Source organism: Nomascus leucogenys, chromosome 13 (genome assembly GCF_006542625.1).
Source record: "Nomascus leucogenys isolate Asia chromosome 13, Asia_NLE_v1, whole genome shotgun sequence".
NCBI lineage: Eukaryota > Metazoa > Chordata > Mammalia > Primates > Hylobatidae > Nomascus > Nomascus leucogenys.
Window position 1 is genome coordinate 102,036,478 of NC_044393.1, and position 20,958 is coordinate 102,057,435.

The 20,958-nt window shown below is 42.1% G+C and overlaps 1 protein-coding gene across 3 annotated transcripts in view; it reads left to right on the forward strand.

Moving 5' to 3' along the window:
* The window catches only part of DPP6 (dipeptidyl peptidase like 6), a 1,188,326-nt gene that overhangs the window by 115,154 nt on the left and 1,052,214 nt on the right, over positions 1 to 20,958 (forward strand). The window contains exon 1 of one of the 3 annotated variants that reach the window (XM_004090271.3): positions 19,177 to 19,935. The exons of the other annotated variants lie outside the window; for them this stretch is intronic. Coding sequence (XP_004090319.1) covers positions 19,885 to 19,935 — 51 coding nt within the window. The 5' untranslated portion in view covers positions 19,177 to 19,884. Of the gene's footprint in view, positions 1 to 19,176; positions 19,936 to 20,958 lie in introns of those variants that run through there. 3 annotated transcript variants of the gene reach the window in all.

Consider the following 20,958-nt stretch of genomic DNA (forward strand, 5'->3'; position numbering starts at 1 on the left):
TTCCCTCTTTTTCAATTGATTGGAATAGTTTCGGAAGGAATAGTACCAGTTCCTCCTTGTACCTCTGGTAGAATTCGGCTGTGAATCCATCTGGTCCTCGACTTTTTTTGGTTGGGAAGCTATTAATTATTGCCTCAATTTCAGAGCCTGTTATTGGTCTATTCAGAGATTCAAATTCTTCCTGGTTTAGTCTTGGGAGAGTGTATGTGTCGAGGAATTTATCCATTTCTTCTAGATTTTCTAGTTTATTTGTGTAGAGGTGTTTATAGTATTTTCTGACGGTAGTTTGTATTTCTGTGGGATTGGTGGTGATATCCCCTTTGTCATTTTTTATTGTGTCTATTTGATTCTTCTCTCTTTTCTTCTTTATTAGTCTTGCTAGTGGTCTACCAATTTTGTTGATCTTTTCAAAAAACCAGCTCCTGGATTCATTAATTTTTTGAAGGGTTTTTTGTGTCTCTATTTCCTTCAGTTCTGCTCTGATCTTAGTTATTTCTTGCCTTGTGCTAGCTTTTGAATGTGTTTGCTCTTGCTTGTCTAGTCCTTTTAATTGTGATGTTAGGGTGTCAACTTTAGGTCTTTCCTGCTTTCTCTTGTGGGCATTTAGTGCTATAAATTTCCCTGTACACACTGCTTTGAATGTGTCCCAGAGATTCTGGTATGTTGTATCTTTGTTCTCGTTGGTTTCAAAGAGCATCTTTATTTCTGCCTTCATTTCGTTATATACCCAGTGGTCATTCAGGAGCAGGTTGTTCAGTTTCCATGTAGTTGAGTGGTTTTGAGTGAGTTTCTTAATCCTGAGTCCTAGTTTGATTGCACTGTGGTCTGAGCGATACTTTGTTATAATTTCTGTTGTTTTACATTTGCTGAGGAGAGCTTTACTTCCAACTATGTGGTCAATTTTGGAATAGGTGTGGTGTGGTGCTGAAAAGAATGTATATTCTGTTGATTTGGGGTGCAGAGTTCTGTAGATGTCTACATCTACACCAAGTTAGGTCCACTTGGTGCAGAGCTGAGTTCAATTCCTGGATATCCTTGTTAATTTTCTGTCTCGTTGATCTGTCTAATATTGACAGTGGGGTGTTAAAGTCCCCCATTATTATTGTGTGGGAGTCTAAGTCTCTTTGTAGGTCACTAAGGACTTGCTTTATGAATCTGGGTGCTCCTGTATTGGGTGCATATAGATTTAGGATAGTTAGCTCTTCTTGTTGAATTGATCCCTTTACCATTATGTAATGGGCTTCTTTGTCTCTTTTGATCTTCGTTGGTTTAAAGTCTGTTTTATCAGAGACTAGGATTGCAACCCCCACCTTTTTTTATTTTCCATTTGCTTGGTAGTTCTCCCTCCATCCCTTTATTTTGAGCATATGTGTGTCTCTGCACGTGAGATGGGTTTCCTGAATACAGCACACTGATGGGTCTTGACTCTTTATCCAATTTGCCAGTCTGTGTCTTTTAATTGGAGCATTTAGCCCGTTTACATTTAAGGTTAATATTGTTATGTGTGAATTTGATCCTGTCATTATGATGTTAGCTGGTTATTTTGCTCATTAGTTGATGCAGTTTCTTCCTAGCCTTGATGGTCTTTACAATTTGGCATGTTTTTGCAGTGGCTGGTACCGGTTTTTTCTTTCCATGTTTAGTGCTTCCTTCAGGAGCTCTTTTAGGGCAGGCCTGGTGGTGACAAAATCTCTCAGCATTTGCTTGTCTGTAAAGAATTTTATTTCTCCTTCACTTATGAAGCTTAGTTTGGCTGGATAGGAAATTCTGGGTTGAAAATTCTTTTCTTTAAGAATGTTAAATATCGGCCCCCCCTCTCTTCTGGCTCGTAGAGTTTCTGTTGAGAGATCTGCTGTTAGTCTGATGGGCTTCCCTTTGTGGGTAACCCGACCTTTCTCTCTGGCTGCCCTTAACATTTTTTCATTCATTTCAACTTTGGTGAATCTGACAATTATGTGTCTTGGAGTTGCTCTTCTCGAGGAGTATCTTTGTGGTGTCCTCTGTATTTCCTGAATCTGAATGTTGGCCTGCCTTGCTAGATTGGGGAAGTTCTCCTGGATAATATCCTGCAGAGTATTTTCCAACTTGGTTCCATTCTCCCTGTCACTTTCAGGTACACCAATCAGACTTAGATTTGGTCTTTTCACATAGTCCCATATTTCTTGGAGGTTTTGTTCGTTTCTTTTTATTCTTTTTTCTCTAAACTTCTCTTCTCACTTCATTTCATTCATTTTGTCTTCCATTGCCGATACCCTTTCTTCCAGTTGATCGAATCAGCTACTGAGGCTTGTGCATTTGTCACGTAGTTCTCGTGCTGTGGTTTTCAGCTCCATCAGGTCCTTTAAGGACTTCTCTGCATTGGTTATTCTACTTAGCCATTCATCTAATTTTTTTCAAGGGTTTTAACTTCTTTGCCATTGGTTCAAACTTCCTCCTTTAGCTTGGAGTAGTTTGATCTTCTGAAGCCTTCTTCTCTCAACTCGTCAAAGTCATTCTCCGTCCAGCTTTGTTCCATTGCTGGTGAGGAGCTGCGTTCCTTTGGTGGAGGAGAGGCACTCTGATTTTTAGAGTTTCCGGTTTTTCTGCTCTGTTTTTTGCCCATCTTTGTGGTTTTATCTACCTTTGGTCTTTGATGATGGTGATGTACAGGTGGGTTTTTGGTGTGGATGTCCTTTCTGTTTGTTAGTTTTCCTTCTAACAGTCAGGACCCTCAGCTGCAAGTCTGTTGGAGTTTGCTGGAGGTCCACTCCAGACCCTGTTTGCCTGGGTGTCAGCAGTGGTGGCTGCAGAACAGCGGATATTGGTGAACTGCAAGTGCTGCTGCCTGATCATTCCTCTGGAAGTTTTGTCTCAGAGGAGTACCCGGCCGTGTAAGGTGTCAGTCTGCAACTACTGGGGGGTGCCTCCCAGTTAGGCTACTCGGGGGTCAGGAACCCACATGAGGAGGCAGTCTGCCCATTCTCAGATCTGAAACTGCATGCTGGGAGAACCACTACTCTCTTCAAAGCTGTCAGACAGGGACATTTAAGTCTGCAGAGGTTACTGCTGCCTTTGTTTGTCTGTGCCCTGCCCCCAGAGGTGGAGCCTGCAGAGGCAGGCAGGCCTCCCTGAGCTGTGGTGGGCTCCACCCAGTTCGAGCTTCTTGGCTGCTTTGTTTACCTACTCAAGCCTTGGCAATGGCAGGCGCCCCTCCCCCAGCCTCACTGCCACCTTGCAGTTTGATCTCAGACTGCTGTGCTAGCAATGAGTGAGGCTCCATGGGTGCAGGACCCTCCATGCCAGGTGCGGGATATAATCTCCTGGTGTGTGGTTTGTTAAGCCCATTGGAAAAGTGCAGTATTAGGGTGGGAGTGACCTGATTTTCCAGGTGCTGTCTGTCACCCCTTTCATTGACTAGGAAAGGGAATTCCCTGACCCCTTGAGCTTCCCAGGTGAGGTGATACCTCGCCCTGCTTCGGCTCACGCAAGGTGCACTGCACCCACTGTCCAGCACTCCCCACTGAGATGAACCCGGTACCTCGGTTGGAAATGCAGAAATCACCCATCTTCTGCGTCGCTCATGCTGGGAGCTGTAGGCTGGAGCTGTTCCTATTTGGCCATCTTGGCTCCACCCCCAAAATAGTGTATTTTAGACAGTTTAGAGAGTCATTATTCCATGGTTCAGTATGAACCTTCTTTTTGCTACTGTTGGTACCTTTTCATCACTGTGACTTCATCTGGAACAAGAATTTCATCCCTGCAGCAAAGACCACTGTGAATATGGACTGCAGGGTGACAAAATCATCCTCACAATTTTTACGCTTTCTGAATTTCTCTTGCAAATATCCACATTAACAGTACTAATATTCTTCCAGCCTTCAAAACTCATGCTGTTTTATTTCTCACACTTGCCCTTCATTCTCTTTTTAACAGATCCACAATTGTTCCATCTGTAATGTTTTGCCTTAAAAGAACAGTTTTTTTCCCAAGTGTCTTCAAGAACCATTTGTATTAGCATCAACTGGGTGCATGTACAGAATGCAAATTCATAGGCCTGCGGCTAGACCTGCTGGATCAGGGTATGGCCTGGTAATCTGTATTTTCATAAGCATCCAGGTACTTCACAGGTGCACTTACATCTTGCACATACTGCTATGGAAGGTGCTCTGCTCTCATTAATCAAACAAGTATGTAATACAGTAAGCCTCATAGCGTAATAAATAATACTGTGGGCCATGGCAGTAAGAACTGGCTCATTTAAATACTGTTAAATTATCAGGACAAGTATTAAATATGTAATTTTTATTAAATATGCCACTGGTTGCCAGATGAATTCTCATTGATGTAGCAATTTTCACATTTATGTATATTTATAATTTTAAAATGATAGATAACATATACTGAATGCTTACTATTAGCCACGCCCTGTTTTTCATAAATTAATCCATGTATATTAGTATTTTACATTTACTCATTTATACAGCATGATGAGCCACAAGTTGCTATCATTATTATCATTATCATCTTAGATGGGGAAACTGAGGCATGGGGCCCTCACAGCGCTAAGTGGCAGAGCCATGATTCAGCAGTAAATAATCCAGTACCAAAGCTCTGGTCCTGAGCAATTATACCTATACTGTCTCTCTATTTGTAAAGAAAGTGTAGGTCTTTAAATGCTATTTTAAACAGATTTCCATATACCTATGTATAGGGTAACCCACTACAACTGAACTTTTATTGTACCTTATCAGACTCTACAGCTAGATGGCTGTCTTTAGTCCATTTTGCACTGCTACAAAGAAATACCTGAAGCTGGGCAATTTATAAGGAAAAGAGGTTTATTGGGCTCACAGTGCCCAGGCTGTACAAGTAGCACGGAGCCAGCATCTGCTTCTGGTGAGGCCTCAGGCTGCTTCCACTCATGGTGAAAGGTGGAGGGAAGCTGGTGTGGGGCAATCACGTGGTGAGGAAGAACACAAAACAGAGAGGGGGTGGTGCCAGGCTCTTTTTAACAACTGGCTCCCATGGGAATCGTGTGCAAACTCACTCACTGCCCCCCACCAAGGAGGGCATCAATCTTTTCACCAAGGATCTGCCCTCATGACACAGACACCTCCCATTAAGCCCCACCTCCAACACTGGGGATCAAATTGCAACATGAGATTTGGAGGGGCCAAACAAACCAAATGATAGCAATGTCTGTGGCATTTAAACAATATATTCCTCCATTTAAAACTATATTTGAGGGCTACCTAATTTAAAATGAATGAAAATAGACAATAATCCTACCCTTATAATGCCTAAAATCTAGTTGCAGAGATTTTAAAAAAAATTCTAACCATTCCATAAATAAACATAACTTTGCAACTTTGGCAAATAATACAAAACAGAGTTACACAGAATTGTGAGAGCTTTTAAAAGACGGTTTACTCTCGACAGGAAAGTCTGGAGGCCTCCTTGTGAACAGATGAGTGGATGAACAGGCACTAACTTGGTAAAGCAGGGACCAGTGATGGGGAGCACTGCCTTCAGAAAAGGAAGACTGCTGTTACAGAACAAATCCGCTATCGAGAACATCCAGAAAAGGTCAAAGGCACTGCAGAGCTGCCAAGGAAATGGACTTGTGTCCTCATGTCCAAAAGATGGAAGAACAGAGAGAGAAATATAGGAGTGGCATTCACTCATTTGCACAAGGCAGCTGACAGGTTGTGGATCTCTATAGACCGGGGTCTAAAAGCAGAAGTCCTGAGAAACACACTGGAGTTTGAATTGGAATCCCCAGAGACTACACACTAGAAAAAAAGAATGAGAGATGGATTTTTCCTCGGGACAAAAGCCCAGACTGTAAAGATGTTAACCCTTGTCTAAATTAAGACTATTTGCCTTCTTCCTAACTACCTGCCAGAAGCAAAAGTGAATCCACTCTGGAGGAAGACAAAGCATCTACAGCTTCAAATTATCTTCACACCTAGTATTGGAAATATGAAGTATTGAGCCAAAAATTACCAAGAAAGATAAAAATAACTGAACAAAGAGCAACAGCAACACACAAGCGCGCACACACACACACACACACACACACCAGAATAACAGAAGAACCAGAAAGAAGTTATTAGATATGGACTTTAGCATGTTTGTAAAACTAAATCATAAAATACAGGGTTATTATTATTTATTTATTTATTTTTGAGAGGGAGTCTTGCTCTGTGGCCCAGGCTGGAGTGCAGTGGCAGGATCTCAGCTCACTGCAACCTCCACCTCCCAGGTTCAAGCGATTCTCCTGCCTCAGCCTCCCGAGTAGCTGGGATTACAGGTGTGTGCCACTATGCCTAGCTAATTTTTCTATTTTTAGTAAAGACAGCGTTTCATTGTGTTGGCCAGGCTTGTCTCAAACTGCTGATCTCAAGTTATCCATCTGCCTAGGCCTCCCAGAGTGCTGGGATTACAGGTGTGAGCCACTGTGCCTGGCCCAAAATGTAAAATTATACCATGAACTGGAAACCACTTAAAATCAAATGGGCATATTAGAATGGAAACAAAATAAGATATGAAATTAACTCAATGGATGGATTTAACAACCAATTAACACAGCTGAAGAGAAGAAAAGGGAGCAAACAAAAAAATTAAATATCTGGTTACGAGTAGAAAAATGTAGAAAACAGTGTAACATGCATAATAGATGTGGGAAACCTCTAGTATAGGTGTAATTAAAGTTGCAGAAGAAGATGGAGAGAATAGAAAGGGAACTGTTACAGATGAGATCATTTCAAAAGTAATGGAAAAATCCAACAGATATTAGCTGCTCTATGAACTTCAGATAGATTACGACAAACAGACAAAATGTACCTAAGGATATCATAATAAAATTTCTGAAAACTGAAGACAAGAGGAAGTCTAAAAAGCAGGCGGAGACAAAACATATGTTATCTTTAAGGGGAAATAGAAATACTAATAATGACAGTATAAGAGTGCAAGTCAGAAGATGGAGACATGACATTGTCAAGTGCAGAATGAAAACAAATGCCAAAATAAAACTCCATACACTCTAAAGTTCTCCTTCAAAACAAAGGAAAAATATAAGGACACTTTTTGAAAAACAAAAACCTAGGAAATTTGTCAAACTTCCAGTAAAGGAATGACTGAGAGAATTCTTCATGCAAAAAAATATAATCTCAGATGAAAATAGATGACTTAAAAAGAGAAGAATAGAAAAGAGAAATGTGTGGCTATGTCCAAGGGAATATTGATGGTACAAAACAATGATTAGAAAAAAATACCTATATAAATCTTGATAAATAATAGCACAAAAGACAGGATTTTGTTAAATAATATTTGATTACTCAAAGTTCCTTATTACCTGAAGAATTGTAGATATATTAATTAATGCAACTGTCAACTAATTTAAATTAATATGATTATCAATATAAGATTCTAATTAAGAATATATTTTGAATTTATGGGGTAAACATTGAAAGAATAATAATAGTTGTTTAATAACAGGCTAATTTGAAGAAGATTTATCAATAAACATAATCCAAAAGAGGAAAAATGGGACAAACAAAATTAGTAAGATTGATTGGAATGCCAATGTGTCAGTCATTACATTAATACAAATGGATTGAATACTGAGATTAAAAGGCAAAATTGTCAGACTGAATTAGCAAACAAAGAGAGGCAGCTCACAAAAAAAGCTGCCTAAAATATGAGGACCAAAAAAAAAAAACCCTGAAAAAAAAGAGTAAGTTAAAAACATGCAAGCAGTAGGCAAAATAAAATTGGCATATATGATTTTGCAAATGACACTGAAAGGCAAGAAATGACACATTTCTGAACATAAATAGTGTCATTGCATTAGGATTAAAGGGTCTATCTGACAAGAATTTATAATCTTAGACTAGTATGCACCTAATAATATAGCTTCAAAATATATAAAGCAAAATTGACAGAACTAAGAGGGAAAATAGACAAATCTACAATCTTAGATTTTACCATACCTCTCCGAGTAACTGAAAGAACATCCAGGAAAAAAAATCAATAAAGATGTAGTAGATTTGAAAATCAAAATGAGCTAACTTGATCTAGTTGAAACATACAGAAATACTACATCTGCCATTTTACAATATACATCATATTCTATCCAATAAGTATATTCATTGCCCAAATTGACCATATGTTTGAAAGCAAATCACACACACACACACACACACAATATCACCAAGTATAGTGATCGAAATTCTGAGTATTTTTTCTCTATAGTGAGATTAAGCTAAAAGTTAATATTAAAAATATACCTCAAACATCCTTAAATATTTGTAAATTACTTCTAAGCAACTCATTGGCCAAAAATAAAAATTACAAAGGAAATTAAATGTGCCAATTTTATAACCTAGCATCTCAATAATTTACCCAGTAGAACAGCAAATAACACACAGTCATATATTGCTTAATGACAGGATACTTTATGAACCCAACATTCAGTGATGTTAGTCATTGTGTAAACATCAAAGAGTGTACTTACATGAATATAGAGGGTACAGCCTCCTACACACTTAGCCTGTATGGCATAGCTCCTGTACTACAAACCTGTACAGCATGTTGCTGGACTGAATACCTAATTTTACTGTACCTTTTCTATCTTTAGATATACCATGGTAAGTAGTTGTATATCTAAACATAGAAAAGGTACAGTAAAATTATGGCATAAGAAATAAATAATGTTACATCTGTACAGGGAACTTACCATAAATGGAGCTCCTATAACTTAGAGTTGCTCTGAGTGAGTCTGGGAGTGAGTGGTGAGTGAATGTGAAGGTCTAGGACATTACCGTACACTACTGTAGACTTTCCCAACACTACATTTAGGCTATACTAAATTTGTAAAAACAAACAAACAAACAAACAAAAAAAAACCTTTTCTTTTTTCAATAATATGTTAACGTTAGCCTACTGTAACTTTTTTACTTTGTAACATTTTGAGTTTTTAAAAAAATTATTGGATTCTTTTGCAATCACACTTAGCTTAAGACACAAATAATACAATTATACAGATATTTTCTTTATATTCTTATTCTATATGCTTTTATCTATTTTCAAATTTTCTTATTACATTTTTTACCTTTTAAACTTTTTGCTAAAAACTAAGACACAGACACAATTTTGTCTTTATTATTATCAAGCATTTTGTACTGTACATAATTGTATGGCTATACTTTTAAACAAGTGGCAGTGCAATAGGTTTGTTCACACCAGTATCACCAAAAACTCATGAGAACTGCATTGTGCTATGGTGTTAGGACAATGATGATGTCACTAGGAACAGGAATTTTTCAGCTTCATTATAATCTGGGACTACTGTGGTATATGTGGTCTGTCATATGTTGACTGAAATGTTATGTCATGCATGATTGCGTAAAGAAAGGAAAAAATAGTACATATGACCGATCTTATTAATTAAATAGGTAAAAAGTGCATGACACAACTCAAAAAGCTAAAAGTTGTTTTTCAAGCAAATAATTAAATAGGTAAACAGCAGGGAAGATTGAATTTTTAAACGTCAAGTATTATCCTATTCCAGATAAAGAACATCATTTTAATGGAAGCCAAAAAGAAGAAGTATTTGCAATGTTTATTAACTGACAAAGAACTCATATCCTGGATATATTAAAAGGTTTGACAAATAAATAAAGATATTAAAAATCCTGGACACCACAAATGACAAATGGGCAAAAACATTAACAGGAACTTCACAAAAGAAAATATTCAAATTACTAAGAAACATATAAAAGCTTTCCTTTTCACTGTCATTAGTTTTTTAGGCAATGCAAGATACCCGTGTACTCTCATCAGAAATGTTACTCAAAAGTGAAATAAAACAAAATATAACCTGACAATATCAAATGTTAAGAAGAACGTGAAGCAACAGGTCACTCACATCTTACTTGCTTGGGAGTAATTTTGTGTAGCCTCTGTTTATCAGTAAGGCTACACAAGGCTGAATATAAACATTCTAATAAATCTACTAAGGCTAAACATACACCTTCTAATAAATCTGTCAAATTTCTAGATATATAGCCTTCAGAAATTCTTACATGTGTAAATCAAGACTATAATGAGAATGGTCATAACATCATTATTTATGTTAGTGCCTAACCAAGCAAAAAAATTCCAAATTGACTCAACAATAGCATGGATTGATTATGAAATGTTCATACCATGGAATGCTATGCAGTGATGGAAGCTGACTACAGCTACATACAATATCTCCGAGTCTCCCAAGGGAGACGGAGTGAAAGAAGCCATTCACATTGATTCCATTTATATGGAGTTCAGAACTCTCCCTGACTAACTAGTGTTAGAAGTCAGGATAGTGATTTTCTCAGGGGAGAAATGGGATTGTAACCAGAAGAATGCACCAAGAAATCTTTTGAGACACCACTTATCTTGTATGTCTTCATCTGGTTGTGATTACATGGATGTATGCACCTTGAGATAAGTTATTAAGTTGTAGACTTATGACTTAGGCACTTCTCTCTAAATATTGTACTTCAACAAGATGTTTTGGCTTGTTTTTACATTAAAAGACAGAAGGAAGAGGAGAGTATTTGAGGTAAAGAAAATAGCATGAAAAAAATCTCTGTGCAGGAATTGTATACAAAGATTGAATAAAGCCATGTGAATGGAGTACAGAGGTGAAGAAATAAAGATACAGAGAGGAGGAGGGGAGATGGGAAAAAAGGAAGGATGAAAAGAGAAAGAAAAGACAACAGAAAAAGAAAAAAATGACGCTGGAAAAATAAGTAATGGCGGCACCTCTCCAAGGTCCTGAAACTTGGATACTTACCTAACAGCAATGAACGCTAGAGAAGGGGTTTAGCTGTGAAGAGGGTGGTGATGTGATGAGATTTGTACTTCAAATATTTCCAGATGAATGCACTGGAGAAGGGAAAAAAAGTAGATGTGAGTGGATGAAGAAAGAATTAGCAGCAATTGTCCAGCAGAGAGAAGTGTTTGTTACCTGGGTCTGAGTGTTGGTGGTAGGGAAGCTGCAGGAATGTATAATTGTGTGGATGTTGGGGGTAGAGGGAGAGGGAGCTATGCTTTAAATACCAGCCCAAGCTTTTCTAACTCCAAAATATCTTTAATTTATTTATTTGTTTGTTTGTTTGTTTATTTATTTATTTATTTTGAGATGAAGTCTTGCTGTGCCGCCCAGGCTGGAGTGCAGCAGTGCCATCTTGGCTCACTGCAACCTCTGCCTCCTGGGTTCAAGCAATTCTCCTGTCTCAGCTCCCAAGTAGCTGGGACTACAGGCGCATGCCACCACAGCTGGCTAATTTTTGTATTTTTAGTAGAGATGGGGTTTCACCACATTGGTCAGGCTGGTCTTGAACTCCTGATCTCAGGTGAACCACCTGTGTCGGCCCCCAAAATGCTGGGATTACAGGCATGAGTCACTGTGCCCGGTCCAAAATATCTCTTAAAAAGTCATTTAACCACGTGTTTCTCTTTTCTATAATTTGTTGTAAACAATGAATTCCTATATTTAATAGTGAAGTCCTTTATGTATCCAAGTTTAATAACACTATTTCATGGGTTAATTGTTTTAATAGGAATATCCTAGTCAATATAGTTTTATTTATTACCTCATTGGAGGAAGAGTTTTATACATATTTTATAGAGGTGGGCCCAAAAGTCCCCGCTATGTTGGTAGACACATAATAATTAAATTTTAAAAACCTATGGCCTTCTAAATTTTTCTTTCTTTTGAAATAAATATACACAGATTTTTGACTTATTTATCAACAATTGTGCCACCTTGTAGGAAAATTAACAAGTTCATTTATGAATGTGTCACAAAACTGCTTTTCTTGAACTGCTGATATTTGAATAATATAATTTTATGCCATCTGTGATATGAGCATTTGTTACATATAAGTTTTATCATAAACAAACTAAAATCCCTCTCTTTGTTTAAATGTGTTTTGTATATCTATTGCTTTCAGTTTATAAGTGTTTGACCATTGCTCTTCTATAAAAGACTCTACAAGAACTCTAAAATATATACTGTGCTTCACTGATTCTGTAAAATAGCTATGTAAAGTAATTGCACATTGCTCAAAGAGACTAGGAATCACATACACTTAACTGCTTATATTTTCCAATACTTTGCTTAGTTACAAAGTTTCTGCATGAAGATATTCTCATGTATAAAAGAGCCCAACAACTGTTTCATACTTCTTACACTTCCTTAAGATAGTATTTAATACCAACAAAATACTGCTTGAGTCAAGAGGCCTTATTCAATTTGTTAGAGTAGGAAACTGAAGAGTTAAAATAGTTGTGGTATTGGCCTACACTGACATGTGACATGTGACATGGCTGTGGATATGACATCCAGGTTCCATCCTGTGTTCCTCCCCTTGTAAATTCGGTCTGTAGCCTAACACATTTGTTAATGCTCAGAGACAAGTATGCAGGGAGAAAAGAGACACTAAGCTGGATACCTGTGTATTTTGGTTCATACCTGAGCTGAACCTGAAATACAGTCTATTACCTGAAATAGAATACCAATGTGTCGTAATGAATTTAGTCTGAATTATCTCATTCCTGAGAGGTTCCTGTTAAATTGAGCAAGTGCGAGATAGAGATGAACATAAATCATTTATTTGACTCTTAGTCTACTCTGGCAAAGTGAAACATTGCCAAAGATAACAGTCTTTTAATTAATTTTGGAAGTTTGTTTGTGTACACACTTGGAATTTCTTGGATACATGCTTCATTAATAGGCCAGTGTGCCTAGGTTTAAAGAAGATATTTATTTTAAAATTTAATATGTCAATTCTTGGTTGAAAGTATAGTGGAAGGGGCAGCAGCATAAATATCCTCTCATTTATTGCTTCATTTGTTCAAGAAACATGAATTAAACAACCTACTGCTCATCAGTCACAGTGTGAAAGTAGGAGGACCCAAAGAAGAACGTACAGCCATATGTCTTCAAGTTGGGATGTGGAGGCAGCCATGCCAATAAGTAAATATGTGTGATAAGTTGTTAGATATGCAATTCTAGCTATAAGATGATTGATTTAATGGCCAACATAGCCCTTGTAATACAATATTAGCACTGAGGTGAGATTAAATTCTGTTTCCATCTCTTGGTTGCAAAGGGTCAGTGGGGAAATGGGTCATCTGTGAGGAGGGTTGATATTGGACTTAATAGTTTTGCATGGATGATCTATAAATGGCTCTTCTCTAATCCTTACTACCTACCCAAATTATATCCTTATTATTCCAACCCAAAATTAATGCAGGAGCTTCCTAGCTGCCTTGCCTGTCCCCCTGTCTCCTTGCTTTGGAGGGTGGATTTGATTTTAAAGTATGGATCATGCTATATCAATGTCTACCTGGGGGCCTTGGCTGTGACATTCCTGTTTTTGTAGGACACGGCTCACATGGCTCTCACTGCTGGTCTCCACATGTCCTTCCACCCTCATTTCCATCACCCAGCTCTGCTTCCAGGTGATAGTGTACTAAACTACTCAGGCTATCCCTCTGCAGGCATTCATTTTCCCTGGCTCCAGGTCGTAATGGCTAAATTTGTATTGCTCCTATAAGATGTATTTCAGCTATCATCACTTGCTTTAGCTTTCTTTCATATTTGCCTAAAGACCCCAGGAGCCCTGCCATCTGTATTCCTGTATCACATTTGTACAATTATTTTTGCTGTTGTCCATATTGTTAATTTGGGTATCACCCACCAGACACTGTGAAATCCTCAAGGACAGGGACTGTTTTCTATACTAAAATCTATCACATGTCATCAAGCTTGGCATATCATTAGTCTCTCAACATATTTTAAGTTAATTTGTCTAATTTCTGAATGGTTGAGAGAAGGTAAAAACATTGGTTATATGCTTTCTCCAAATGATTATCATCATACCTGTGTGCTTTGTAAAATAAATGCTGACGCATCTCATACTTTTTCTAGTAGATATCTTCCAAAAATTTATGGGTAAATTAAATTATATGAAATGAATAATGTCTTCAGTGAAATAGGACAGCTCACATTTTAAAGAACATCAGTAATGAACTAATCTGTGTAAAAGAATAGTTTTAGTCTCTTTTCTTATGTCACATTGAGTGTCGCTTTTACAAATTGGGAATTTTACACGTTGAGTTGCCTTGTGCTGGAGTTCCTCTAGGTAAAGGTATTCATGCAGTTAAACTTCTAGTAATAAGTAACAAGAAAATAACACTGATAAAGTGACATGAGGAATCTGTTCCTGTGTTGTAAATATTTCCCGATGTCAAATGTGAAACTGAATATTTTGCCAAAAGTCTCAACTTAAATCAAAGCCACTTTAATCAAAGCAGTTGCTAATGCCAGCAGTACATAAATTGAGGATGGGGCAAAAGGATCGACACCACCAATGGCTGCATTGTGGTAGGTGTGGAGAGAGCCTGCCAGAAGTAAACAGATGCCAGGAGTCAACACTAGGCAAAGGTAAATGGGATAGGTGCTGTGAAACATGGCAGATCCTGTGAGACTTAGGTGCTCCCAAACATGGCAGATTCTATGGGGCTTAGGTGCTGAAAACATGGCAGATTCTATGGGGCTTAGGTGCTGAAAACATGGCAGATTCTATGGGGCTTAGGTGCTGTGAAACATCACAGCTTCTATGGGATTTAGGTGCTGTGAAACACGGAAGATTCTATGGGGCTTAGGTGCTATGAAACAGGGCAGATTCTATGTGACCAAACCTAACAAACACTGTGGTGAGAATCATAAGATAAACATGCTATTCATGTGATCTGGGTGAAAAAACAAAAACAGGAAAATACAACTGCAAAACCTAGACAGAGAAGAGCCGAAACTGTTGATAAATATAGGACCACTTTCGCATCCCTGTTTGTGAAACTGTTGATAAATACAGGACCACCTTCGCATCCCTGTTTGTGAAACTGTTGATAAATATAGGACCACCTTTGCATCCCTGTTTGTGAAACTGTTGATAAATATAGGACCACCTTTGCATCCCTGTTTGTGAAACTGTTGATAAATATAGGACCACCTTCGCATCCCTGTTTGTGAAACTGTTGATAAATATAGGACCACCTTCGCATCCCCGTTTGTGAAACTGTTGATAAATATAGGACCACCTTCGCATCCCCGTTTGTGAAACTGTTGATAAATATAGGACCACCTTCGCATCCTCGTTTGTGAAACTGTTGATAAATATAGGACCACCTTCGCATCCCCGTTTGTGAAACTGTTGATAAATATAGGACCACCTTCACATCCCTGTTTATGAATGCAATAGCACAAGAAAAAGTCATTTTGAGGATGGGATGGGGAATGAGCTTCTGATGGTAATGCTGTCTTCAAATGGTTCCGAATTGAATTTTCTCAGGAATTTAAATACCCAAAATTAATATAGAAATTGAGAACCATCTTATGTTAAGCACTTTTTCCTTACACTTGCTTTCCTTCTTTTCCTTTTTTTTCTTTTTTTTTTTTTTTTTTTTTTTTTGAGACAGAGTTTCGCTCTTGTTGTCTAGGCCAGAGTGCAATGGCACAATCTCGGCTCACCACAACCTCCGCTTCCCGGGTTCAAGCGATTCGCCTGCCTCAGCCTCCTGAGTAGCTTGGATTACAGGTGTCCACCACCAAGCCGAGCTAATTTTTGTATTTTTAGTAGAGACGGGATTTCACCATGTTGGCCAGGCTGGTCTTGAACTCCTGACCTCAGGTGATCCACCTGCCTCGGCCTCCCAAAGTGCTGGGATTACAGGCGTGAGCCACCGCGCCTGGCCCTGTCTTTCTTACAGAGACCTCTTAGCCTCATTCTTTTCCTCTCCAGTATTCCATATGGCAGTGGCTCAAGGTAGACAAGTTGCAAAGAATGAACAGGCATTACCTGAATATTCGGGACTGCTTTGCTCTTTTATTCTGTGCAGTGTTTCCTCCTATGCCTGCTTTTCAGCCCTATCCTTTCTGCAGGGCTCTGGGTCACAAGCTGGGCAGGAGGAGCAGAACACAGCACCTCTGACAAGTAGCAGGACTGGACGCTGTTGGTTAAGTGTTAGGAGAAAGTGTGTCTGCTAATAGTGTTATTTGTTTCTTTTTTGGGGGGGAATTTTTATTTTTTATTTATATATATATATAAACTTTAAGTTCTAGGGTAATGTGCACAATGTGCAGGTTTGTTACATATGTATACATGTGCCATGTTGGTGTGCTGCACCCATTAACTCGTCATTTACATTAGGTATATCTCCTAATGCTATCCCTCCCCCCTCCCCCCACCCCACAACAGGCCCCGGTGTGTGACCAAGTGTTCTCATTGTTCAATTCCCACCTATGAGTGAAAACATGTGGTGTTTGGTTTTTTGTCCTTGTGATAGTTTGCTGAGAATGATGGTTTCCAGCTTCATCCATGTCCCTACAAAGGACATGAACTCATCATTTTTTATGGGTGCGTAGTATTCCATGGTGTATATGTGCCACATTTTCTGAATCCAGTCTATCATGTTGGACATTTGGGTTGTGGGACTGTAAACTAGTTCAACCATTGTGGAAGACAGTGTGGCGATTCCTCAAGGATCGAGAACTAGAAATACCATTTGACCCAGCCATCCCATTACTGGGTATATACCCAAAGGAATATAAATCATGCTGCTATAAAGACACATGCACACGTATGTTTATTGCGGTTGTTTCTTAACATAAAGGTTTAATCCATATGATTCCACTTCCGATTTCCAGGGATAATTTGAAGGAAACTATAAAAACAGAAGGTTAAAAAATATGTTTGTCTGCTGGACGCGGTGGCTCACGCCTGTAATTCCAGCACTTTGGGGAGGCCGAGGTAGGCGGGTCACCTGAGGTCAGGAGTTTGAGACCAGCGTGACCAATATGGTGAAACCTCATCTCTATTAAAAACACAAAAATTAGCCTGGCGTGGTGGCGGGCGCCTGTAGTCCCAGCTACTCGGGAGGCTGAGGCAGGAGAATCACTTGAACCCGGGAGGTGGAGGTTGCAGTAAGCTGAGATCACACCACTGCACTCCAGCCTGGTGACAAAGCGAGACTCCGTCTCAAAACAAACACACACACACACACACACACACACACATATATATATGTGTGTATTTGTCTTCTTGATTTTTCCTCTCTCCTCCATCATGTGGTGATGGGATGGGAAAAGGCAGGTTGTGGGGAGCCGTTTGGAGGCCCATGCTTGGTGGGAAAGAGAGGGAGGAAAATTCTAGATGAACGAATGCCGCTTCAAAGGAAGAAGAAAAAGAACCATATTAACCCTGCTTACAATCGGATTTAGATGGATGATATTTTCTGTCCACACTCAACTGGGTTTATCCTGACATTCAACAGTGTCAATGACCTGTACTCTAAGTGTTCCCTTCTTGAAAAAAGTTGTGATTGAGCAGCCTGCTGTTTTCTGAATTTTTGTCTCTCCCTTTTCTAGAATTCATATGTGAGACCTAACCCCAGGGTGATGGTGTTAGGGACTGTTTGTCTCTCCCTTTTCTAGAATTCATATGTGAAATGTAACCCCAGGGTGATGGTGTTAGGGGCTGAAGACTTTGGGAGGTGATGAGGGAGGAGCCATCACCCTGATAAAAGGGACCCCAGAGAGGTGCCTTTCCTCACACCATGTGATGCACGCTGAGAAGGCGCCATCTGTGAACCAGAAATCAGATTCTCACCACACAAAGCATCTGTTGGCACCTTGGTCTTGGACTTCCAGCCTCCAGAACTGTGAGAAATAAATTCCTGTTGTTTATAACCCACGCATTTTACACTATTTTGTTATCACAGCCAGAAGACAGTAAGACAAATCCCAACAGAGAAGAGTGCTTCTAGAACCTAAAGTGCACCTACCACTTTCTAGCAAAGCCTGATCCATATTACTTTAAAAGTGACTTTTCAAGCATTTTACTTTGGTTTACCTATTTCTTCCACTTACCGCTCTCAAGCCCAAATCATTAGTTTACGCTTGTAACCAATTGCTCGTGCACATGTGCTAATGTTTTTGCATATAATATACATATATTAATACATAATGTATCATTCATGTTTGCATGTGGGCATTGTGGATAACTTGCATGTAATTACTGTTGCAATTACTTAGAATCATCTGCTTCTTTATGAGCTCGAAAGTGACCTCTTCTTTTTTACAAACGGAGATTTTTTTTTGTCAATATAAATAAGGAAAAGCTTCCCAAACCCCTCCCGGACTCTCGCTCCCGCCACGCCCCTCCCCTCAGGCGCTGGCACGCGCTTACACACACACACACACACACACACACACACACACACAAAGCCTGATGTGTCTATCAGCTCTGAATCTGGTTTCTGAAGTGGCGTGGGTGGGTCTGCATACGAATTTGACCAAACTCTGCGCGCGCTCCTGGGAGCGCGCATCCGTGTGTGGTCCAGGGAGCAAACCGCGGTTGTGAATGGATGATTGATGGGAACAGCGCCCAGGGGTAGCAGGTGGAGAAGGGAACCCAGGTCGCCGTCACTGGTCAATCCGCCTCTTGGGGTGGAGGTTAGAGAAATCGGCGCTGGTATTTGGCCCTGGCCAGTGCTGGGGTTCCAGGGCTAGGGAGAGCCCTCGGCGCCAGACTGGGCTGTGGGAGGTCTTTGGGGTCAGATCCCTGCAGGCAGACAAGAGCGAGCCAAAGAAACAAAGCCGCCGAGGGACGCGGCTGGGGCGGAGGCCCGCAAGGAAGTGGAGCCCGGGAAGCCAGGTGTGCGGCGGGGAGAGCGGCCCTGCCACCCGCGCTGGAAGCCGGGTGCTGCCATTCACGGCAAGGTCCTCTGCGCCCTGGAATTGCCGCGGTGGCGGATGCAGAGGCCAACCCAGAGTGCAACCATGGAGACGCGACGTGTGTCCCATAGTAACCTGTTACAACATTATTTATAAGCTGCCATCCCCAGCCTACCCCCACTTCCCCTCTGCTCCCTCGCCAGACTTGCGGGCGACGTGCACAGCTGCGTCTGGCTCTTCCCGGCCTCTGCCTTCTCTCGCGGGCGCAGCCGATCAATAGTTAACACCCGGCTGCGGGCGGCGGCTCCACCCGCGGCAATCACCGTAGTGCTTGTTTGTGGAAGCCGAGCGTGAGTGCGCCGCGCGCGCACCCAGTCCGGCGCGGAGTGGGCGTCTACCCGAGGAGGGGTGTCTGGGGAGGGGCTGCCCTCGTTACCCAAACAGTTTGCGCTCGCTTAACCTTGATGCAGCTCGAGGCTTCCCAGTCCAGCTCAGTTCAGACAGAAGACCCGGCGCACGCGCGCGCACACACCGACACACACACACACACACACAGACACACACACGCCGCCCCTGGCGTCGCCGCCCGGCCGGGTCCCCGCCCTTAGGGACCAGAGCGGCGACCGCTGCACCCCGCACCGCCTGCTGGAGGAGCCCCCGAAGCCGGGGCCGAGCCGCCGGCGTCCCCGAGTGCGCCCCCAGTGCGTGCCGCCGCGCTGTTGCTAGCAGTGTGCTGGCGCGGAGCTCGGTGGACACGCGCGCAGTCAGAGCTGCCTTTCGCCCTCGCTAGCTGGGCTCGCAGCCTCTTCCTCCCTCCCTGGCTCCTGGCTTTTTGTTTAAAGCAACACCCACCCTCCATCCAGGCTTTTTTTCTTTTTTTCTTTCTTTATTGGTAGCGGCCAAAAAGAGTTGATTGCTATTGGGATCCGCTGGGTAAAGACACGGGCAGGGGTGAGCGGAGGTGAGAAAACTGAAGACCTGGAAGATTTTTTTTTTTCTTCAAAAACCCGTTTCCATCCAGTCTTCGGCCAGTCCAATCTACTTTAATCCTCACCAGGACAATGGATTAAGTTTCTCTTCCCTGGACCAGAAGTCGGGTTCGGACTTGGGGCAAAATGAAGGAAAAGGCCATGATCAAGACCGCTAAGATGCAGGGGAACGTGATGGTGAGTGCCACGGGCAGGGCGCGCGCTGGGTCGGGGGGACCCACCGTGAGGAGCGACGCTGGGGGAGGTCTGTCCTCCACAGTCCCGAACCTCCCTGGAAGGGCAGCGACCCCGTGCCCGCGAGCGGCGGCGCTTCCCCCACTTCCCACCTGAGCCCACCCAGCGGCGCCGGGATGCGGAGGAGCAGGCATTTCTTTGCAAATTGCAACTTTGCGGCTCCGCGGCCCCTCTCCTTCGGGCATGTGGCTTTGTGTTTTGGGCGCGGGATGGGGCGTGGGAGGGGAGGAAGGGGCTGCGGGGAGCCCTCGCTGGCCGCGGGTCGGTCCGAGCCCCAAGCAGACCCCCAGGGCTCTTCTGGGGGAAACGCGGGGAGAGGTGGTCACTTCGGCCAGGGAAGGGCCACTGGGCCCTGGCGCCCGCGCGGGCCTCGGGGCTGCGAGTCCCCGGAGCTCGAGACCTGTTGGGTTTGCGGAGCCTTCGGTGCTCTCGGGGCAGGCGCCAGTCGCTCCGCTTCGTTCCAGCCGCCGCCGCCGGGCGGGACCCTGCTCCCTGGGTTGGGGACGCTGAGTCCCCCAAAAGCTTGACTGTGCCGGAGGAGGTCAGGGGCACTTCGCCCCCCGGGAGGGCCGCGTGCCTGGAAACGCGGCTGGTCCGCGGAAGGCTCCGGGCAGCTGGCCAGGGGGCAGCTCTGCACGGATAACTTTCTAACTGGAGGACCCGGCGATCCGCCTCCCCAGCGAGCCCACCCGCCTCGCAGCTCCCCGCTGACCCGCGTGGCCTGGGCGCGCCTGCTCTCGGGCTCACGTTAGTCGGGGGCACGGGGCCGAGGGGTCAGGGCGCTGGAGTCTCTGGCGAGGACGAGAGGGTTGCCATCTTGTTCTGTTGAAATTGTTTGTGTGCCTGCCTGTGTTTATTTTAACCCATTAGGTCATGGTCTGAGAAGAATCCTCCGACGGTCCCTTATTTTAAGTTGCTGGCTGGCACTTTTTTTTTTTTTGGCGACGGACAATGAGATGGGGATTG